The sequence below is a fragment of the Myotis lucifugus genome, unplaced genomic scaffold (assembly GCF_000147115.1).
Source record: "Myotis lucifugus unplaced genomic scaffold, Myoluc2.0 scaffold_23, whole genome shotgun sequence".
NCBI lineage: Eukaryota > Metazoa > Chordata > Mammalia > Chiroptera > Vespertilionidae > Myotis > Myotis lucifugus.
The window spans coordinates 967,541-989,690 of record NW_005871071.1 but is presented as its reverse complement, the minus strand read 5'-3'; the positions used below and the strand labels follow the sequence as shown (position 1 = coordinate 989,690).

General features: G+C 46.2%; 1 protein-coding gene across 1 annotated transcript in view; it reads right to left on the bottom strand.

Annotated features, from left to right (window-relative positions):
- ALDH1A2 (aldehyde dehydrogenase 1 family member A2) overlaps nucleotides 1-22,150 on the bottom strand; it is a 51,637-nt gene that overhangs the window by 3,395 nt on the left and 26,092 nt on the right. The window contains exons 7-11 of the mRNA XM_006085903.2: nucleotides 10,490-10,592; nucleotides 8,374-8,558; nucleotides 6,398-6,562; nucleotides 5,659-5,816; nucleotides 5,274-5,348 (exon numbers count right to left, since the gene is read on the bottom strand). Coding sequence (XP_006085965.1) covers nucleotides 5,274-5,348; nucleotides 5,659-5,816; nucleotides 6,398-6,562; nucleotides 8,374-8,558; nucleotides 10,490-10,592 — 686 coding nt within the window. The remainder of the gene's footprint in view (nucleotides 1-5,273; nucleotides 5,349-5,658; nucleotides 5,817-6,397; nucleotides 6,563-8,373; nucleotides 8,559-10,489; nucleotides 10,593-22,150) is intronic.

Genomic DNA, 22,150 nt, shown 5'->3' with positions numbered 1-22,150 from the left:
AGCCCACAGCACCACTTCCTCCCCACCAACCTAGTGTACAGCCCACAGCACTGGCTTCCTCCCCACCAACCTAGTGTACAGCCCACAGCACTGGCTTCCTCCCCACCAACCTAGTGTACAGCCCACAGCACTGGCTTCCTCCCCACCAACCTAGTGTACAGCCCACAGCACCACTTCCTGCCCCACCAACCTAGTGTACAGCCCACAGCACCACTTCCTGCCCCACCAACCTAGTGTACAGCCCACAGCACCACTTCCTGCTCCACCAACCTAGTGTACAGCCCACAGCACCACTTCCTGCCCCACCAACCTAGTGTACAGCCCACAGCACCACTTCCTGCCCCACCAACCTAGTGTACAGCCCACAGCACCACTTCCTGCCCCACCAACCTAGTGTAGACTCCAAAGCACCGGCTTCCTGTCTCCACCAAACCCTACTCTGGCATAAAGGCAGACCTGTGATTACGGTGTCCCGCTCTCTGTGTGGGTGCCTTCACAGCTGGACCATGTGTCAGGGCACAGGTGCACTAGGAAGTCTTATTCCTGTTTCTCAGCCAGACCAGGTTATATTCCCTAAAAGGAACCAAGTTTGGCATACCTACAGATAAGGTAAGATGTTAGATTTCGGTGTCTCTCATCTCGCCATTTAAGAAAATCAGTCAGACTCACTCATTACACAAACAGGGATTTCTGCTTCGGGTGTATATTTCCCTGCCTTGTTCTTTGGCTCACAGCAGCATTTCTCGGAGCAGGGCCCCCGGACCACCTGCAGGGCCCCCTCCAGAAGCCTGTTAAAAATGCAGAGCCTGGGCCCCAGCACACATCTACTAAGTCAGAATCCCTGAGGGGTCCCCAGGTAGGCCCACTCAGCCCGCCCCTCCCCAGACCGCAGGCACTTCCTGTGCAGGTGCGGGCTGTGCACGGACATACATGCACAACGCGTGAGCATGCACTGTGAACCTGAGCAGCCCTTATGCAGAGCATCCTAATGCTTCTCATCTTCAGCGCTGTGCCCTTCGTTTGTAAAATGCCGAGGTTCCCGGCTTTCTTTCCTTTCCCTTGACTGTGACATGTATTTTATAGCTCGGGCTCTTGTGTCTCAGGGGAGCCTGAATGAGTGAAACAGATGGGCTCCTCCGACCCAGGAGTCAGAGGCCAGCCGTCAGGTGACCTGCAGAGGGAGCCCTCTCCACAGCTCTCCCTGGGGGAGCAGAGGAGGCTCCCCCGCCCTCCGTGCAGCTTGTTTCAGAAGGTGCTCCCTCTGTCTCTGCTCCTCTCAGAGGTGGCAGGTGGCAGGGAGACGTCAGGGACCGAAGCTGCAAGGACTTTGCAGGCTGTGAGGCAGACAGTTCTTCCACACGCAGGGGTAGGTGGGGTTTCTAGGACTGTATTAAATGAGAAGGAAGAGTGAGGCCGGACAAGGCAGGTTCTTTATATGAAGCATTTCCTACGACTCTAGGTTAGTTAGGGAAGAGAAAGCACGTGTGAGGGGCGAGCGGGGACAGAGAAGCATATAACTGAGAAAGATGAAGTGAGTCTCATCAAAGGGCTCTGCTTCCTAATTACTGTTTAACTGCCTGGGAAGGCCAATTCACTACAGCGCCTACAAGATGAGTCGAGCGGTATTCTTCAGTATCTTGGCCCGCTGTTCTGGGTGGTTCTGACACAGCCAGACCTTCTCCTGGACCATCTTTCTAGCAGGGGGAATGTTTCTGACAGGAGCAGACTGGACCTGGACATCACAGCCTGAATCCCGGGAGGATGTGTGACCACGACCAGGGTCCAGGGCGAGCCTGGGATTACAGCCATCAGCTAGTGCTTACTTATTACAGGTATAGCTCATGCCCATGATTCACCCTGTTGATGATCTGTAACAGGAAAGTCGATGTGAGCAGCATTCCCAGAGCCAGTGACTGTTCCAACCTTTCAGAGCCTGGGGGAGCCCAAACCCAGGGCGGGAAGCGAAATGACAAGTGGAAGCAGAAAGCAAGGCCATGTGCAGGCTCAGGAGAGACACCTGGAGTATGTGAGGACTGTATACAGTAAAAGCTGAGGAGCACCAATGGCTGAGCAAAGAGCATCCAGGCTGGCTCTGGGTTCTGGCTGTAAAGCAAGTGAGAGGTGCTGAAGCCAGAAGCAAAGGTTCAAGCAGGAGTGCTTCCTCCCTGGCATCACAGAGACAGCACAGAAGTTGGTGATACTAGCTGGAATTTAGGAAAAATTCTGCCACCCTTCCAAAGTAAGGTGTTTATTAAGAAAAAGGAGTATCACCTGCATAGCACTCATCTACAGTACCTGATGAATAACAATGAGAGCAGCTAACATTTTCTGAAGGTTGGCCAGACACTCTGTTGAATATTTGGCATACTTAATCCTAACATTTAATCCTCACCGCAACCCTTTGGGGCAGGTACTATAATTATACCCATTTTATAGATGAGAAACTGAGGCTTAGTAAGATTAAGTAACTTGCCCAAGGTTGCACAGGTATTACGTGCTACAGTCAGGATACACATCTGAGCAGTGTGATTCTACAAAGTCTCCTCTTTGCCTCAAAGTTACACCGACTCTATGGTTTAATGGCTAGGGGCTGGAAATGACCAGTTAAAATATCTTAACACATTGCAGACCAGTCGTTTTATTGCTAGCTTTGCCCAGTGGCCAGATAAGTTTCTATTGAACGAGTACAGAAAAAGTTTTACATAAATGTTAAAGGCATGCTTTAAAATTAAATACCCATTGCATTTTGAAGTTATTTATTACATGTTCTTACAAGCTAATATCTTTTTAAAGGATGATACTTTGTAAAACACTGTGGAATATGAAGCGAGAATTCTCATGATCTGTCCTCAATGTGTGAAGCATGGAGCCGGTGTTAGTCTTACAGGTTCACTGTACTTTCCCCCAAATCACACTTGTTTCTCCCGCAGTGTCTTTACTTCCTCCTCCCATTCTGCACCAACCCTGAACAAGTATTTCCCTCCCTCTGTCCACCCAAATGTTCCTCTCCTTGAAAGGCCAATGCCGATTGCTACAATAGATCACAACTGAAGGCTCCCAGACTTCAGCTCACCGTGTTGTATATTTCATTTACCCAACACGATCTTAAGTACCTTAATGAGCTGCATCTTCCCCCACAGACCACGCATGGTGCTTTGCTCAATATTTGTTAGAAGACTGACTGTGAACTGAGCATTTGCTCAAAATAATCCTCTCTAATAAAGAGGGAATATGCTAAGTGACCCTCATGCCATCGCAAAGATGGCAGCACCCACAACCAATAAGGAGGGAATATGCTAAATGACTCCACGCCCTCAAAGATGGCGGCGCCCAGTCCCCTCAGCCCCCCAGCCACCCAGGGCCACCCAAGGCTCAGGTAACTAGGGCCGCCTGAGGCTCAGGTAACCAGGGCTGGCCGAGGCAGTGGCAGCAGCAGAGGTGTGATGGGGTGTCGCCTTCCCCTGATTGCTGGGTCACCTCCCACCCCTGAGGGCTCCCGGACTGTGAGAGGGGGCAGACCGGGCTGAGGGACCCCCACTCCAGTACATGAATTTTCATGCACCGGGCCTCTAGTAATAATAGTAATAAAGATGCATTCAGTAATGGCAGAGGGCAGGGCATGGAAGATGTTTCCTCTTGTGAGTCACAGGATTTAGAAAACATGGGTCCAGCTCTTTTCAAAACAAAGGAAAACTTTTTTTTTTTTGCTTGGGAGGGTAGATGTCACCTCAGGAAGACCCTGGCTATCATTATTTCTCCAAATGCTACCCAAAAAGTCCATTTATATATGAAGCCTGCAAATAAAATCCCTCTTGAGTCTAGATTCCCTCTGCTTCAGTCCCATTTTTCAGGTTCTTAGCATCTCAGGACTCTGTCCTGAACCTGTGCCTGTGGAGTCCTTATGCCTTCCCCCCACCCCCACTGTGCTTCCTTGGCTGATCTTATGGAAACTAGTGCATTTGGAGCCACAACGCAGATCTCAAGTTCAAGTCTCAGATCTGCCATTTACTGGCCATATGACTTGTGCAAGCTACATAACTCCTCTAACCCTTAGTTCCCCCTCTAAACCATCTGTAATATAGAGACAAGTATTTATCCTAAAGGATCATTGTGACAATTGAATGAGATGTTAGGATACAAGTTAGCATAAAGCCAAACACAGATAAGGCATTTAACTCATGGTATCATTATTGTTACTGCAAATTCCTTCTAGCAGGTCGTCTTCTTATAACCTCTGCCCAAGCATCCTCTTGTGCCAGGAATCTTGGTCTTAAACACTCTGGGATCTCCTTAGCTCCCACAGAATGCCCCGTGAAGCCCTTGGAGATTGGGATTAAACACTCATTCATTCTATGCACTAACGCTGCATTTCCAGTCTGAAAGAACCTAAGGGGCTGAGCAGGTGAATGAATCAGGTGTGTGTAAAAGGAATGACAACCAATACTCAGGTCCCACGAGGAACAGGAGGGATGGGGAATGGCTAACTGCAGAGCTCACAGCTGCAGCAGTTCTATAGGGAGAAGGAAATAAGTGAGGAATCTAGATTTATTTAGACCAGTGGTTCTCAACCTTGGCTGCACATTAGAATCACCTGGGAATCTTTTTAAAATCCTGATTTCTGGGCCTCACCCTCCGGAAATTCTGTTTCTTTGTTATGGGGTGAGGCCACAACATTAGTAACAAAGAAACAGAATTTCCGGAGGATGAGGCCCAGAAATCAGGATTTTAAAAAGATTCCTAGGTAATTTTAATGTGCAGCCAAGGTTAAGAACCACTGACTTAGAGGCTCCTCATTGCTGACTGGATGGTAAAGATATTTAAATGTGAGGCAAAACAAAACATTGCCAGCCACCTTTGTCCCTGGGCTGGCAGTTGGTGACCTTTGTTTTAAACACTCCAAACTTGGTTTGGTCCCTGGCTATTCTATATTTGTTGTACCTTCATGCCTTTGTTCTTGCTATTCTCTCTGCCTGGAATACCTGCTCCTAAAAAACTCTCTGACCCACCAAGGTGAAATTAATTGGTTCTGCCTCTATACTTACAAGATGTTTGACATACTTCTCTAATGGCCCTTCTAATATGGTACTGCTGGTCCATTAACTTTTCCCCATTCCCACCGCAGATGAGAGAATTGTGTTTGTTCATCTTTGTAACGGGCAGCACGGGGCTTACTGGTAGCTTACAGTGGGGTATGTTTGACCAAATGTTTGTTTAATGAGTAAGGAAATGAGAGTCCTCTTCTACACTAAAAACCAGAAACTTTGGACACTTACATTTCTCTCCCATTTCCAGACATCTTGAATCCCCCAAAGGGGCTCTGGGCGTTTAAGGCATTGTAACAATTGATCCTGAAAGAAGAAAACAGTGCTACTGTTAGTGTGAATTCTGCTCACACAGAAATAATCCCACAGGCATGATACCTCTTTTGTAAGTTTTATTTTTATTTCCTTTGTTCCAGATGGAAATTTATAATTCACTTTGATTTCCTGATCTAGCCAGTAAAGACTGCACTTCCTCTCAGGGTGATGTCTGCTGTTGGAGCCTTCCCCATCCTTCCAGAGGACACGTGTACTTCACCCAGGCTCTGGAGAATGGCAAGGCCCCTGTACCACCCCTGGAATGTGTTATGGCCAGAATGATGACACAGACGGATCTTACCAAACAGTCCCAGCTTGCATTGCAGAAGACACTGTGAGGGCCTTGTTGATGTCATTGGTAAAGACAGCAGCTACGAGTCCGAAGTCGGAGTTATTGGCTCTTTCGATAACTTCATCCATCGTCTTAAACCTCAGAATTTCCTGAACGGGGCCAAAGATCTGCAACAAGATAGTTTGACTCAACATCGTTGCTATGCTGTTCCTTCGCCTGCTCTCCACATTTCAACGAAAGTGTTCTCTGCCTTTGTTATTTAAATAATGTTTACATTTAGCAGCACAAAATGAAAATATCCCAAACTCTGCAGAAATAGATTACACAGGAGTCTATCCTTAGAGTGTGTTTGATGCCCCATGCCCCACCCTCCCTGAGGTCACTTGGTCCCACTGTGTCAACTCGGCTGTGCTCTGAGCCCGGGCAGAGCCAAGGAGGCACTGATCGGGCTGCTGGCTGACCTGCCTGGTCCCTCTGCTGCATTACTGTGAGGACGCCTGGACGCCTTTCCTTTCCTGCGTAACAGCCTGGTGACCCCACAACTGGCTCTTCTGATTATTCCGTTGGCTAATAACAACTGCAACCATGCAATACTTCCCTGCCTTTTTAACTTTTTTCTTAAAACAGAGACTTGCATAGCCATCTTTATTGCTATAGTACAATATATACAAAATAGAAAACGTGAATATTATTGAACTAGAAATGCTCTGGAAAACATGCCAAAATGTTAGAATCCCGTGTTTGATACCTCCTCCTTGGCAATGCGCATGTCATCGGTCACGTTGGAAAACACTGTGGGCTCGATGAAAAACCCCTTCCGGCCCAGCCCCTTGCCTCCGCACTCCAGCTTGGCGCCCTCGGCCACACCGCTCTGGATGAGCTCCAGGATCTTGTTGTACTGCTTCTTATCAATCTACAGACAAAATTGCCGAGTGACTCCAAGTAAAATCTTTCATAAAAACGGAAATAAGCATGTTCTCAGGAATCATTTGTCTTTTTAAAAAAGCTTCATCATATCTAGTCAAATCATATGGGATACTATTATTTAAATATTTTTTATCCATGGAAAATGGCAATTTGGTTCAAACAAACATATCAAGAATTCCAATAAATGAATGGCTCTGATACCACTGAATCAGATGATACCACTGAATCAGATATACCAGTTTAATGTTTAAACAACGTTTCTAAGTGGTGGAGACACTGGTGAATTGATTATTCACTGTGTGGAGGAAAATGAACTTCTATAGCCAAAATGAAGAGTTTAGCAAGTTGTACTGATACTAAAAAGATGAAAACAAGAGATGAGCTAATACAACCTCTTTACCTCAAATTTTATTGGGGTAAATTTTTAATGGAATGTTCCACCTTTATAGAAAAGGGTTAAGTTTAAAGAGTGAGGGCTAGCTTCTTACGCCATAAAATAAGGTCAGTCTTGCTTTCCAAAAGTTATAGGCTTATCACGCAAGTATTATGGTAAATAATATAAAAACTGACATTCATCTGAGTTTCAAATGCTCAGCTAGAACATCAATCTGTTCTCAAATGGCCCCAAAACTGAGAAGGTGTTGATTCTTATTAGAAAAACCCAGGCTCTAGTGGCCCAGATCTGGTCCATGCATTCTTTACAAATTCTCAGCCTCTGTCTACAGTTTAAAGCCAGAACTCCATCTGGAAATACGCCGTGATGCCCGTGGAAAGTCTGAGCGCTAAGGAGAGCAGCTGCAGGACTCTCGTGGCCTCCCCGTCCACCACAGCGCACGAGGCACTCAAGAGTGAGAGACATCCGTACGGTCTTCATGTCCAAACATTCACAATCTACAAATGGTCTCCCCAAGCACATCAGCGTGGTGGAGAGAGCCCTTTGCAGCTGGGAAAAGATAAATGGCTTCTGAGAATGAGAGAGGCCCCGCCGCCTTGACTGCGGCCTCTACAAGGATGTCTGAAGTCCGTGGTCAGGGCTGGGGCTGGGTTCTCACGGCAAGATCCACCTTGTCACGACCAGGTCTTCCTTTAGGGCTGAGCGACTCCAACTTACCCCCGAAGTTGAGAGTATCCTTAAGGCAACTCTAATCCTTTCGTTTTCCAGAAATAAAATTTAGAAATGGAAAGAGAATCTAAGACATAAGCAATGCCTCACTGACCACACTTCCAGCTGTGAAGGCAGCGGGATAAAGGAAGGTGGTGCTTTGCTGGGTCCCACTAAGTGACCAGTTTCTGTGCTCACCAGGGATAAAGTAAAGAAAGGGCCCGGCCGGTGTGGCTCAGTGGTTGAACATCGACCATGAACCCAGGAGTTCACGGTTCAATTCCTGGTCAGGGTATATGCCTGGATTGTGGGCTTGATCCCCGGGGGTCGGGGGGAGATGTGCAGGAGGCAGCCAATCAATGCTTCTCTCTCATCATTGATGTTTTTATCTCTCCCTCTCTAAAATCAGTATTTTTTAAAATGTAAAGAAAGGGATGGTTGCCCTGGCCGGCTTGGCTCAGTGGATAGAGCGTCGGCCTGCGGATTGAGGGGTCCCGGGTTCGATTCCGGCCAAGGGCACATGCCTGGGTTGCGGGCTTGGTCCCCAGTGGGGGGCGTGCAGGAGGCAGCCAACCAATGATTCTCTCTCATCATTGATGTTTCTATCTCTCTCTCCTCTCTTCTTCTCTGAAATCAATAAAGAAATATATTAAAAAAAAAAAAAAAAAGAAAGGGATGGTTCATGATTTCTCTACCTGGGGTCCCTGCTCAGTGGTGGGGTCAAAGGGACTCCCCACTATGCGCCTCTTGGCCCGCTCCACGCTTCTCCTCACAAACTCCTCGTAGATGGATTCCTCCACGAAGATGCGCGAGCCCGCAGTGCAGCACTGGCCTTGGTTGAAGAACACGCCCTGGTGAGCCTGCTCCACGGCGTGATCCACTGCAAGAGGAAAGGCACGTTCCCAGCACTGCCTCACCTGTGAGGGGCTGTCCGGGAGCCGCCCCCCTGCCCGCCCTCCACCCCCCCTCCCCCAACACACACACAGCCCAGGCAGTGTCAGGCTGCCCACAGGGCACAGGGTGAGTAACTGTGAGAGCACTGGACTGAGAACGCAACTTAGTTGTTGTTCTAATAGACCCTGATGTTACTGGCTGTGTTAACTTGGGCATCTTCACCTCTTTGAGTCCCAAACCCAAAGGGGTTGGCAGATAACGTAATGGTATGAGTCTGCCAGGTAGTAAAACAATGTGAGGACACTGGGAAGGAAAGCCACTGCGTTTGGTTGTTGCTCTGCATGGATCTAAGCCCATGGTTGCCAGATTTCCAATTTTAAGGAAAAACAGAAATCAATACTTTTAAAGCACAGTTTTTGTTTTTTTAAGCACTGTGTAATACCCAGATTCTAAACATAGTTAGACCGGCATTTGGCCTGTGACTGCCAATGTGCAGCCCCTAATCTATAGGGCCTTGTGGCTGTTATGTTTAATTAGTATTTTGGTGGATTTAACTGTAATAGCAATGGCTTTTCTTTGAAGACATCACATTTCCTCTATTTTTACAGGGATTTGTATAATAGCCTGTGATAACGCTTTCATTTTCATCTCTTATATTTCAAGATAGAATTAAATCTGGTGTGTGCTAGCTGCTAAATGACTGAATCAATCCATCAACGTCACGTCAATGAAGTGCCTACTCCTCGGGAGGATTTAGCTGTAAGAATTCTGATCCCCTGGCATCTAGTATAAAACTGAAGCTGAACTCCTTGCACATTCCCAGCTGGGGCTGGAAGGCAGGCAGTCTGCTCCCTGTGCAGAGTGAACCATTCAGTATCCTGCCTGGAGACATGGGGCTCCCTAGGCTACTGCTTCAAGCCTCCCTAAAGCCCCACTGTCAAGGCGTAATCACCTCCAATTTGGGTCTATTCACACAGAGCTGACCACCGTGTGTTGTCATCCTGATTGAGTGTCACGGAGCAACAGAAAGGGGTTGGGATGACCAAACAGAGGAGAGGCTGTGGATTTGGAAACATGTTGGCTAGTGAAGAATTTTCTAAATGAACTACAAAGCCACCAGGCAGGGAGTTCAGACTTCTTGAAACTAGGCAGGGAGGTTCTATTTCAGGTGTTCAGATGTGTAGCCCATTGGTCTTTCTACTGTATAGCGCTGCCCAAGCCTTCACCCCTGCCACCCTATTCTACACATCACAAGGTCAAAATGGCTTATTAGTGTCTAGAAAACAAATCCTATTCAGTTCCACATTGATAAGCGCTCTTTTCCTATATTAAACTGTTTTCCCCTTAGAAGGAAGAGTCCAGATTCTTCTTGAGTGCCCCTTAGCTTCAAAGATCTTTTTCTCAAAAGCTAAAGGAGTTCATCACCACCAAACCAGTATTACATGAAATGTTGAAGGGTATTATTTAAGCAAAAGAATTAAAAAAAGACGGGAAAAAATGATCAAGGTTATGAACAATAAAATGGCAATAAATATACACCTATCAACAATTGAATCCAAAAGTCAAAATAAATGAACAAAATAAACTGATGAATAAAATAGAAACAGAGGCATGGACACATGGAACAAACTGACAAATCTCAGAGGGAAGGGGGGATGAGGGTGGGGGGCGGTGAGATTTATAGGGAACTTATATGCATATATGCATTACCTATGAACACTAGTAATAGAGTGGTGGTGAAGGCCTGGGGCAGGGCAGGAACCAGACGGAGGGGGGCAATGGAGGGGAAAGAGGGGGACATTTGTAATACTCTCAACACTGAAGTTTTTTTTGTTGTTGTTGTTTGTTTTAAGGGAGATAGGAGAGAGCACCGAAGGGCATGTGCTGGAACACGTATGAGGCCTGTGGTTGACTTACAATCAGCATCTGCAAAAATAATATTGGGACTTTTCCCTCCAAGTTCCAGAGTTACTCGCTTCAAATTACTTCTTCCAGCTGCTTCTTGGATAAGCTTTCCAACCTGAAAGGAAATGAAGAGAAGTTTCGCACACTGTGCATTGAGATGGTCAGTGTCCTGAGCCAGCTCCAGGCAACAGTGGCAGGCAGCAGGAATGGACTCTGCAAAGCAAACCCACCCACTGCTGACACAGGAACAGCTCCTGTGGTCAACTTGTGTGGACAAGATATAAGTTAGTGCCTATGCAACTAGGAAGCTGTCAGCTCCTTCAGAATCTGCCTCAGCTAGAAAGAGCTCTCTTGCCCACTGGGATACCTTCCCCTGGGCATCCCACACCACCCACTGATGGGGCAGGGGTATAAAGGCCTGCCCTCTCAGCCTACCGCAGGCCAACTCCGCAAGACCATATATGCTCAGCCAGGCCACCTATGGTTGGCTGAGGCCGTCAGGCCTGCACTGCAGCTAGGCTTCCCCTGTGTCCACCCCCCTTCAGTGGGGAAACCTGATAAACAGCCTGCACGTCAAACCCCACCTCAGGGTCCTCTGGAGAACCTGACCAGTAAGGGCGCCACTCTCCTGGAGGGCAGAGGTCACTTTATGGAAAGCGCTGAGACACCATGTAGGCAGTTTGCTCTAGTTGAGATGAGAAATGCTACCTGTGCCTGGATCCACAGAAAATTAAGTATTTTGAAAGCCTGGAGAAAAGAAATGCTGAATTTAGGTTGGATTCCTCCAGCCGCTTGTTGAGATCCTCAAGCAGGACTAGTAATTCCTCGAGCAGTGTCGAGACACGGCTAAGAGCAGAGGCTCTGGGGCCTGAGTTTCTTTTACTGATTCTATCACTTACTGTTTGACCTTGGGAAATTTATTTACCTTCTCTGAGCCCCGGGTTCCCTCCTCTGTAAATGAAGCTAAAAACAGTATCTGGTGGGTGGGCCGGAAGAGATCAATCGAAGAACATGTATGCATGCATGCATAACCCATGGACACAGACAATAGGGTGGTGAAGGCCTGGGTTGGGAGGTGGGCTGGGCTAGAAGGGATCAATAGGGGGGGAAGGGACATCTGTAATACTTTCAATAATAAAGATTTCAAAAAAATCAATGGGAAAAATAGCACAGTATCTGCCTCAGAATTTAGTTGTCCTGAGCAGCGGTTGCCAACCGGTAGTCCACGGAACACTGGTGGCCCATGAGGTTTGAAAGGTTGGCGACCGCTGGTCCTGAGGATTAAGTGATGTAAAATAGCTGGGCCTGAGAACCCATATGCAGGCGTGGGGAGCCAGGGACCCTCTCCCTCTTCCTCTAGTGCAGAGGAGGTGGTGATGGTGCAGGAGGGCCCCAGACGCTCCATAGCAGGTCTCATCCTGCATCTCCAGCCTGTCCATGGGCATCCACTGTTTTGGGAATGCTGTGGAAGGTCTGGGACCTCCCGAACCATCCCCTCCTCCTCTGGATTAGCCGGCTTAAATGCTTTGTGGTTGTAGTCTAACTCCACCTCATGGCAAAAGTTTTAGAACATACACTCTCCTTCTGAGGAAACCCGACCTTGGGGAACAAACAGCGATGTCTCTGAAAGAGGTAAAATTAGAGCCTCTTCGTTCGTGGAACAATGTTAGTTAAGGGGTTGAGAAATGCCTATGTCTGACCCTAAAGATGAATGGACAGACGCCAGACCACCAGCCACACTGCTCCTTCCCTGCCTCGCCAGCTCGTCTCTTCTGCGACGAGGTAAACTCCCTATGAAGATGGGCTAACAAAGGCCCCGTTCTCAGGCAGACATGCTCTGCCTCTTTCTAGAAGAAAATACGAGTACACCAAGGAGAGGCGGGTCGGCCCTCTATTCCAGGGACCGACAGTGGTGGGAATCATGACGGAGAGCTAAGGCCTCCCAGGAGAGGGAAGCAGCACCCACAGGCAGCTGGGTAGCAGCATCAGGGGCATCCCCAGGAGGCTGTGTCTACAGCTGCCTGTTCTGAGGCATTTCAGTGTGTGTGGCTCTCCCGGCACTGAGGAAACCATATTAATTGATGGCGACTCATTGCAAAGTCCAGAAAGATAGACAAGTGCTTTCTCAGAGGAAATAATCACTGCAGTCATGAACGTCATGACTCACTGTATTAAAAAACTAACATTTATTGAGTTAATGTAAGACATTTACATGCATTCACTCATTTAAGACTCTCAAAGCCCCTAAAAAGTAGGTACTAAATCATTTTAAAGGTGAGAAAACTCAAGAGTTAGACATCAATGGATGTTACTCGGTTACCCAGCTGGTTCTGGGCAGACCCTGTTGAACTCTATGAAGGCTGAATCCAGAGCACAAGTATGGCTCTCGCCTTCTCCTTCCCTCCCTTCCCCCAACACTCTGCCCTGGCTGCCTGCCTGTCTGTGCATACTGAGCACCTAATGTGTATCTCCTCCTCCCCAAAATCTCAAACTCCAAACTAATTTCAAAGTGAGTAGAAATTTCACCTTTTGTAGACACAAAAGATGATCTTAAATATTCTGCTTGACATTTGACATTTTTTAAAATAAGCAAAAGCCAAAAACCATGGATTTTATACAGTGTAAGACATTAAATAAGTGTTTGGAGTTGGTAAAGAGAGTGCTGGCCCAGCGGGCATTATGTTCTGTTAGCCCTATCCCTGACCTTCCTCAAACCCTCTGTGGGTTGATATATATATTTGCCACTGTGAATGTTGTCCCATGATTATTTTCATGGCTACAGTAACTGCACAAAAATCTTGCTCAGTCTATGGTCATCAGAGAAGAACACCTAAGCATAATTTTTCCTGTGTCAATGCTTTGCTAGCCTTTTCTTAGAAACCAAATTCGTGCTAAACACTGCAAGGCAAATCTCAGATGAATAACGAATGTCTTTCCTTTTCATCTTTGGAAGAAGGTCAAGCTGTAGCCCAGCCTCAAGAAAGAACTGGGTGTGTTAGGCAACGGGAGAACCACTTCCATCTGGAGTGGCCTCAGGACAGGATACCAATCTCCTTCATTCAGACACAGATTTCTGGCTCTCCTACTGTGTGCTGGGCACAGTCCCTAGCAACAAGGAACTCCCAGCTAAGAGAACTCCCATGTAAACCTAGCAGGTGCTCAATAAGTGCAGTTTTTCAGACCACTTAAAGGAAAATCTGAGTATGACTTAATATTAGATCTGAACAGATGAAATATGGTTCTGCAGCTCTTCGTAGTAAGACAGATTCAGACCTCTCTGGCCCTTACCCATAGAATGGCCAGGATGCAATAACCTTCATTAATTACGGAATCAAGTATCATGTGCCTTCCCATGACATGCTCAGTTTCCAGGTCAAACTCTTTGGAGAATATATTGCTACTCATGAATCCTCCCTGCCAGGGGAGCGAGAGAGGTTCAGTGACCCCAAACAGGAGGCACGCCTCATTGTCATTTCCATGAGGGGGAAGAGGCCATGGAAGGAGAACAGATGCAACTCAAAGCAGGGGCTTCTTAATAGGAAAGACTAATGTTTAAAAACAGTAAGTTCAAGTGAGAACTGACTCTGTGTCTGCTTACAAAACACAATAGGTCTTATGCAAACCAACCTAAACCATTACTTACACAAATACCATGCAAGGGTTTCCCAAATTAAAATCTAGGGGGTTAGAAAGTCTAAGAACAAATGAAATATAGACATCCAACCAAGGCCCTGGATTCACTGGGCCACCTTAGATGGAAAAGTAATACGGAGGCTTGCTTGGGGATAGGTGCTACACTGGCCATACTGAACCCTTTCATGCGTGATCAGAAGGTGGAAGGACGTGGTGGGATAGACGAGGCTGCAAGGGTGCTCGGGTCTTCTGAGTGGTTAAGTCAATAGGGATGGACCAGAAAACCAAGCCCCATTCTGATCAAATAGGTAATCTGTGCGGTGAAACAGATACACATATAGTTTGGGAAACATACAGTATGGGAAGATAGATTAAACAGGATAAAGGCACAGAGACCAAAATTTGAGTCCAGCATTATCTTTTATCCCCAATCAGCAAAGATTTCACAATCTACTCTTCTTATACCTCCTGCCCTATCTCTGATGGCCTGGCTAATTATAACCATGCTCAGGTTTGTGGACTACAGTTTGGCCCATAGCAGTCGGAAGACCGACGTACTGCAAACTCTGGCTTGGCCCCTAACTCACCTTCAATTTGGGAAAGCCACTTCAGCCCCTTGGGCCTCCGTTTCTTCATCTGACAAATGGAGGCACAAGCCAAGCAGTTAATCTGTCCCTTCGCTCTCCGGATTGTTTGAAGAGATAAGCAAAGACCCAGAGGGCTCCTGGAGCCCTGCTCGATCTGAGTCTGTCCCCAATTCTTCTGCATTCCTCCCGCCTTGTGGAGCAGAAATAGCTTTTCATGGAAGCGCCACCGCTGCACTGAATGGGAGGAAAGTCTGGCCTTTTTTTCGTTTTTCACATAGAGCTTATTATGGAAAAGTGACCGTGTTCCTATCAGGCGCTTTCCTAACTTCCCACTCCCTGCAGAGTCTCCCAGCTGTATCCGTGTACCCCAAACAGGCCAGGGCAGGGCACTGGGGCTCCCCCACACATAAGGGAACTGGGCTAATTCTCAGCAGGAATGTTGGCACAGATCAACTCTGACTCCCATCCTGGTTTTGAATAGTCCTCGAGATTGATATCAGGAGCATCGCTGGACAAGCCACAATGTGCCAGAATCATGTCCACAGCAATGCACAGGGTAGGAAATGCCACTTGGCATTTTGCACGGAAACTGATTTATTACACAGGATAAAAGAGAACGCGATGGCGCTCCCTGCCCTTTATTCAAGGCTGCTTCTCCCTGAACAGAGTTCCTAAAGTTGGGTGAATTTTTTCTTTTTATTAATTACCCATATCGGGATGGGTTTCTTCTCAGAGGTATTTCTTTTTCTTGATTAATGACTTGTGCATATTAGGGTGAATTCCTTCTCAGAGATATTCCACCCTTTGTAAAAATAAAAAATTCTCTAGTCAAGAGCTCGACAAACTGGTTGAAGATGCCTGCTTTCTGCAGTATGTTTTCATTTCTTAAACCTCCTCTCCTTTCTTAGTTTTATTGTGCTCACTGGTTCTAACTAGGATGGGAATAGAAATGCCAAAAATGTGTATTATTGGATATTTCTTGTCTCTCTGAAATATTCAGAAATAACAGGCTAAATCAATCTGTTCGATTTCTACCAGAGAGTAACAGGACTGAGGCATCTAAATATCAATTTCAGTGGTAACAGCAATTTCAAAACTTTGTGAAGTTCAGATTACAAAAACCGATAAAGCCACTAACGACATTTCCAGCCTCTTTCCCACCACTATTCCCACCTCCGCACCCCATCACTCCGCCACACGAGACCACTTGCCCTTCCCGGAATGTGCCTGTCTCCGTGTGAGCTGCTTCCTCTGAAATCCTTTCCTCCTCCGTTTACTTTACACCGAGTTCTTCAGGCCGACCACCTGTCACCTCGCCAGAAACGCTAGCTTTCCACACCCACCTCCCCACGGGGTTAGGAGTCCACGCTCCACTGGCTGGTCCCACATAACTCTCACACCATTTTCATTTAATAGCTGTCTTCCCCACTAGGATGAATGTGTGGGCAGAGGGACCACACACACACACACACACACACACACACACACACACACAATTTTCAACATGAGATGAGCCAATGGGCCAGGCATGACAGGTGCTCTTGAGGTCTCTGAAAACCAGAGAACATGACGTCTTTAGATAAACAGAAGTGAGAGACTGGGACCAAGGACACCTACTTCCACGGCTTAGCTTTGCCACAGCCAGCAGCATGAGATTTAGCTTTCCTCTTCTCACTTACCTTTGGCTTAAATTTCTGTATCTTTCATGAAGGGCAGGTATTTGTAGTCCTGACTCCACATGGGAGTCCCCGCACTTAAAAGCTTTTTCTATGTCTGGGCTCTACTTCCAGAGAGTCTGATCTTGGTCCGGAGTGGGGCACACAGGCGTGCGTTGGGTATTCTTCTTAATTCTCAAGAGCATTTCAATGCGTTGCTGGGGTTCAGAACCATGAGGTTAAAGACTCTTTAAGGGCATTTCTCTCCTACTGACTCTAACCTTTCATTGCTGGTTCTAGTTTCTAATTTTTTAACATTATCACTTATTGAGCACCTATTGTGTACTGCTTGTTCTCACAAACATTACTTAATATAATCTTCATGACAACCCTGTGAGGCAAGAATTATTGCCCCATTTTAGAGCTGAAACAAACAAACCACAACGCAGAGAGGTCAAGAAGTGACTTGCTGACAGGCACCCAGCAGTGGCAGAGCCAGGAGTGGACTCCAAAGGCTGTGGTTCCTGCTTCTCTTCTCCAGATGTTCTCCTGGGATTAGATCCCCTCTGCCGTGAGTAGAATTCTCATAGCTAAACCCCTCTGCCGTGAGTAGAATTCTCATAGCTAAACATACTACCCACAGCTAACGACTAGTCTAGATCAGTGGTCGGCAAACTGCGGCCCCTTGAGTGTGGCTCTTCCACAAAATACCACGTGTGGGCGCACACATACAGTGCGATTGATACTTCGTGGCCACACTCAAGGGGCCAAAGAGCCACATGTGGCTCGCGAGCCGCAGTTTGCCGACCACTGGTCTAGATCGACTGCCTGGCACACTTAGCCATTCTTTTGTTACATGACTGTCCCTTCCTCTGTCAGATAATTTTTTTTTAATCAAGATTTTGATTTTTTTTGGTCACTTAGATAGGAAGCAGCCTGATATACTCAAGTCAAGGTTACTTCATGTTAGTCCCACTAACTAGGCGAACTACAGGGTGGGCATCTTAGGACCCTGTTCCTGCTCAGCCTGAGCCCTGAGGAGAGAATCCTGCACCCAGGGACAGAATCAGCTAGCAGGCGGAGACTGCAGCATCCCTTTTCTCACTCTTCAGTACTCAAGCTTAGATTACAGCATCGAAGGAGAAAAGGGAGAAAGCTAATCATTTGAAACATGTCCATCCAACAGTTTTGACACATCAAACTGGTATATTTGATTCAAATGCTGGATATTCACTAGTAGACTCATACAACCTTAGAGAGAGGCCCTTCGTTGTTTTTTTAAAAATAGCTAAAACTGGAGCTCACTGCTTCCCCACCTGCAAAGAGGCAGAGGCTGCACAGAGGAGAGCTGACCCGATCCATTACTCAGGCGGCAGAGAGGGTGTCCGTATCATGCAACATGACATTCATCTCACTTAGGAAATGAAAGGGGAACCCCGGCTGCGTAAGTCGGAATCAGTGATAATACAGCTGTTAGCTACAAACATTTGCTTGGCACGAATCAATCTGGACTCTCCTGTAGTTCGCTTTGATGGTCTCTCTTCTATCTTGTTGACTATGATGAAATCATGGTTTGTTAATCTAAGCGAATAAAGAAAACACCGCACAAAGCAAAACGCAAACTGTTTCCCTATCCTTCACTGAGGCTGTTTATTGACTCTGTGTTTGTTAGAGCTCTTTCATATTCGCTTCTTAAATATTTACATGTATTGCCTATGTATTTAGCTGCATAAATAGAAATTAATTCCATCTTTAATCTGAGTGGCTTTGTGTGCTTTTTAAAGGCCTTTGCTGAAGTAAGTGGGAAGCAGCCACCTGAAGTGAGCGTCTTATTGCTGACTGATAGGCATTTGGTGATGTACCAATAGGTCCCTCTCCCTGGAACGGCCATAACAGGAGCCACATTCAAATCCATATTTAAGTGACAAGTGCCCTCTGAGAGCATCTATACAATTTTCCACGTAGCCTATAAAATTGGAAAAGGACAAGTGGATACGAAAGTAAATAATATAAGCTGAAAAGGGGTTTGAGGATTATGTGATCATTTGGCTTGCCTGTGAAAATTCTCCGCCTGCCACCATTAATATGAATAATTATAAGTTGGCTTTTATATTCTAGACCTGTGGTTGGCAAACTGCGGCTCGCGAGCCACATGCGGCTCTTTGGCCCCTTGAGTGTGGCTTTTCCTAAGCCTTAGGAGTACCCTAATTAAGTTAATAACAATGTACCTACCTATATAGTTTAAGTTTAAAAAATTTGGCTCTCAAAAGAAATTTCAGTCGTTGTACTGTTGATATTTGGCTGTTGACTAATGAGTTTGCCGACCACTGTAATCTAGACAAATGCTTCTCCCTCAGGCCCTCTATTGTCTGTCAATGATATCATCCCAGAGAGGAAACTAAGAGATTCTCCAGAGGCCGCAGCACTGGTTCCCATCCAAGTGAATGTAAGCCTCTCCCTAGAGAGAAATATCAATAGACTCTGCCAGGGAAACGCAGCTGAAACTTCCTCTATGCACACTGCTAAGAGCCACCGCACTGCGAGGAGTCCTAACAGCAAAACACTTCACAGGGCCACCTTCCACCGCACTCTCTTTGCCAAATTTTCTCTTCTCTTTCCTCTCTGTTTCCTCATTTAATATCTGCATCTTTGAAAATTGCATAATTAGGTCTTACTGTTCTTCCTACGAAGATAAAAAAAAAATCCTATGAATAAGTCAGTGAGAGAAAGACAAATATCACATGATCTCAATCTAATTAACAAAATAAACTGATGAACAGAGTGGATCCATAGACATGGAAGCATGGAACAGAGTGTGGAATCTCAGAGGGAAGGCGGGGGAGGGAGGATGAGTGGGAGGTAATCAAATAAAGACCTTGTATGCATATATGCATAACCCATGGACACAAACAGTGGGGTGGTGAGGGCCGGGATGGGCTGAAGGGGGTAGATAGGGGGAAAAAGGAGACTTATGTAATACTTTCAACAATAGATTTTTTAAAAAGAAATTAATATGTTATGTTATACTAGAGACCTGGTGCACAGATTCGTGCACTGGTGAGGTCCCTAAGCCTGGCCTGTGCCCTCTCGCAATCCAGGACCCCTTGGGCGATGTTGGACTGCTGGTTTTGGCCTGATCCCTGTAGACCAGGCCGAGGGACCCCATTGGTGTATGAATCCGTGCACTGGGCCTCTAATATGCATATAAGATCTTTGGCTAATCTCTTCCTGCCCTCCTCCTTTCCCTTTCCCTCTAAGATTCATCAGTCTGTTCCATGTTTCTATGCCTGTGTGCTGAGCATCTGCCCCCTGGTGGTCAGTGCATATCATAGCTACCAGTTGAACGGTCAAATGGTTGAATGGTCACTTAGGCTTTTATATCCCATCTAATAAAGAGGGAATATGCTAATTGACCCTCATGCCGTTGCAACGATGGCGGCGCCCACCGACAATAAGGAGGGAATATGCTAATTGGCTGCCCCACCCTCAAAGATGGCAGCACCTACAGCCAATAAGGAGGGAATATGCTAATTGACTGCCACGCCCTCAAAGATGGCAGCACCCACAGCCACAAGATGGCGGTACCCAGTTCCCTCAGCCCCACTGGGGCGTCAGGCACGTGGCAAGACCGGCCCCACCCCCAGGCAGGCCCAGCCGCTCCACGCGCCTGCCTCCAAAGTCCCCCAGTCCCCTCAGCCCCCGCCGCCCAGGGCCGCCCGAGGCACAGGCAAGCCTCGGATGGTAGCTGCCCATTTAATATCTGTATCTTATTTGATTACTTTCATATTGGTAAATAAAAAATCAAATGGATCAATCAGGTTACTACAGGTGAAAAATCTTTTATATTGATGGTCTTAAGGAAGAAAGAGAGTTGGAGAGAGAAATGGTGGTTCATTTTTCAGAAACCAATAGTTATGGCAGAAGTAAACATTGGACCTTGTTAGGAGTAGTGTTTTTATGCAGATAAGGGTAAGTGAACAAAAATTGCTGATGGGAAGGAAATGCAACCAGCTAAGCCTGGAAGATACAATTTCCTACCAATTCATCAGCTGAATCCCTGGGCTCCATTGTAGCCTCTGTACAGACGGGTGCCGATGATCGCATTAGATCTATGCTAAACCTGTGGGACCCTCTGGGGAACAGGACTGGAGCACAAAGGAAACAGAGAAGAGAGGGAGGAATCATTCATGAAGAACTCAATTCTATTTACCAGGAATCAGTTTTATGCTCATGTGCTGGGTGGAGCCCTGAGTTGCTTCATTTGTAAAGTAAGAAATGATATAAGGGTATCTTCACCAGTGCCTGGCACACAGTAGGACATCAACTGGATGAAACAGGAATCTTAGTTATCAGATAATCAAAGCCATCTCTCTTTTGTAGCTAGTGAGCCCATTCGTGCCCTTCCAGGCTCTCCAGGTGCTCCAGTACCCGGGAAGCCGGAAAGAGAGAAAGTGTCATTAACTACACACGGACTGAAAAAAGGCAATGGAGTTGCTATACTGCTTGTTGACGAGGTGTCACGTATAAAGTCTTAGCGCTTTACAACTGCACTGTGTGAGTTAGACCCTCTATCCGAGAAATACAATCGAAGCAGAACTGCTCACATGGCAATTAGTTAAGTTCCTTTGCATTCAGTCGGCTGTTTTCCCAGATCACCAGCACTGTGTAGTTTCATAGTATGCATGTACTTTTGGAAACACTTGTAAACGTCTAATAAAATACGGGCATTTTTTGTTGTTTCTTTGTTGAGTAATTCAAGGATATAGGGACTGCTTTGGACCATGTCCTTGCTTTGCTAAACTGATTTTGAACTAATTTCTTTTTTCCTTCAGGTGTTTGGGAGAGAGGTTGTTGCTGGAGTGGGAACTACAGACATAGCAGACAATATGAGTGGTGCCTGTCAGTTTCCACGACGTTTTATTTTAGCACAGATGAACAAACTTGGAGCTGTATTTTTTTTTTCTTAAATGGGCCTGGGAACATGTTCTGGAGTATGACCCAGCTACTTAAACTGTATATGTTAGTGAACATAACAATCACGAGGAAACCTAATTAAAATGAGAATTCCTGGGCCCCATGTCCAAGTGTTCTGAGAAGGTCTTGGGTGGTGCCCAGGAATCTGTATTTTAATAAGTCCCTCCCTCCCCCTGACTCCACTCCCTCTTTATCACTGTATGTGAGGTAGTCCTTGAAGGACAACTGCAAAACAATGGTAACTGCATTACACTTTACTGCAAAGGACTCTGTCCCTACACCAGAATTCAGTTCTGGCAAACTTAGTTGAAGGAGTGGCCCCTGAACTAGGCCATAGCAAAAGCATAAGAGATTCCTTAATAGGTACCAAGTGTCTTCTTTCAGCACTATCTCTAAATCCAGCACACTCTACCACTTAAAAAAAAAAAAAAGATTCAAAATCAGTTTATCCAAGCAAGCACCTGGGCAATCTTCCAAAGAGTGAAACAGAAGAGCAAATACAAAAACAGAAAAGCCCAAACATTTATTAGAAGACAAAAATATTTGTAAAATATTTATAAAAGCTATAAAACAAACAAAAGGAAAGTAAAACTGCCAGAGGCGAGCAGGAATTAGTTTTTGATAGGCATATTCTTTACAAATGGAAGTTTCAAATGCAACTAATATTTACTGAGTTTTTACAATGTGCCAAGCAATAGAACTGGAACTTTCAAATACATTACCTCCATTAATCCACAAGTAAACTTTTAAGGACTTATTCATGGTGCCTCTTAATAGATGAAGAAATGAGAGATCAGAAAAATTAAATAATTTGTCAAGGTCGC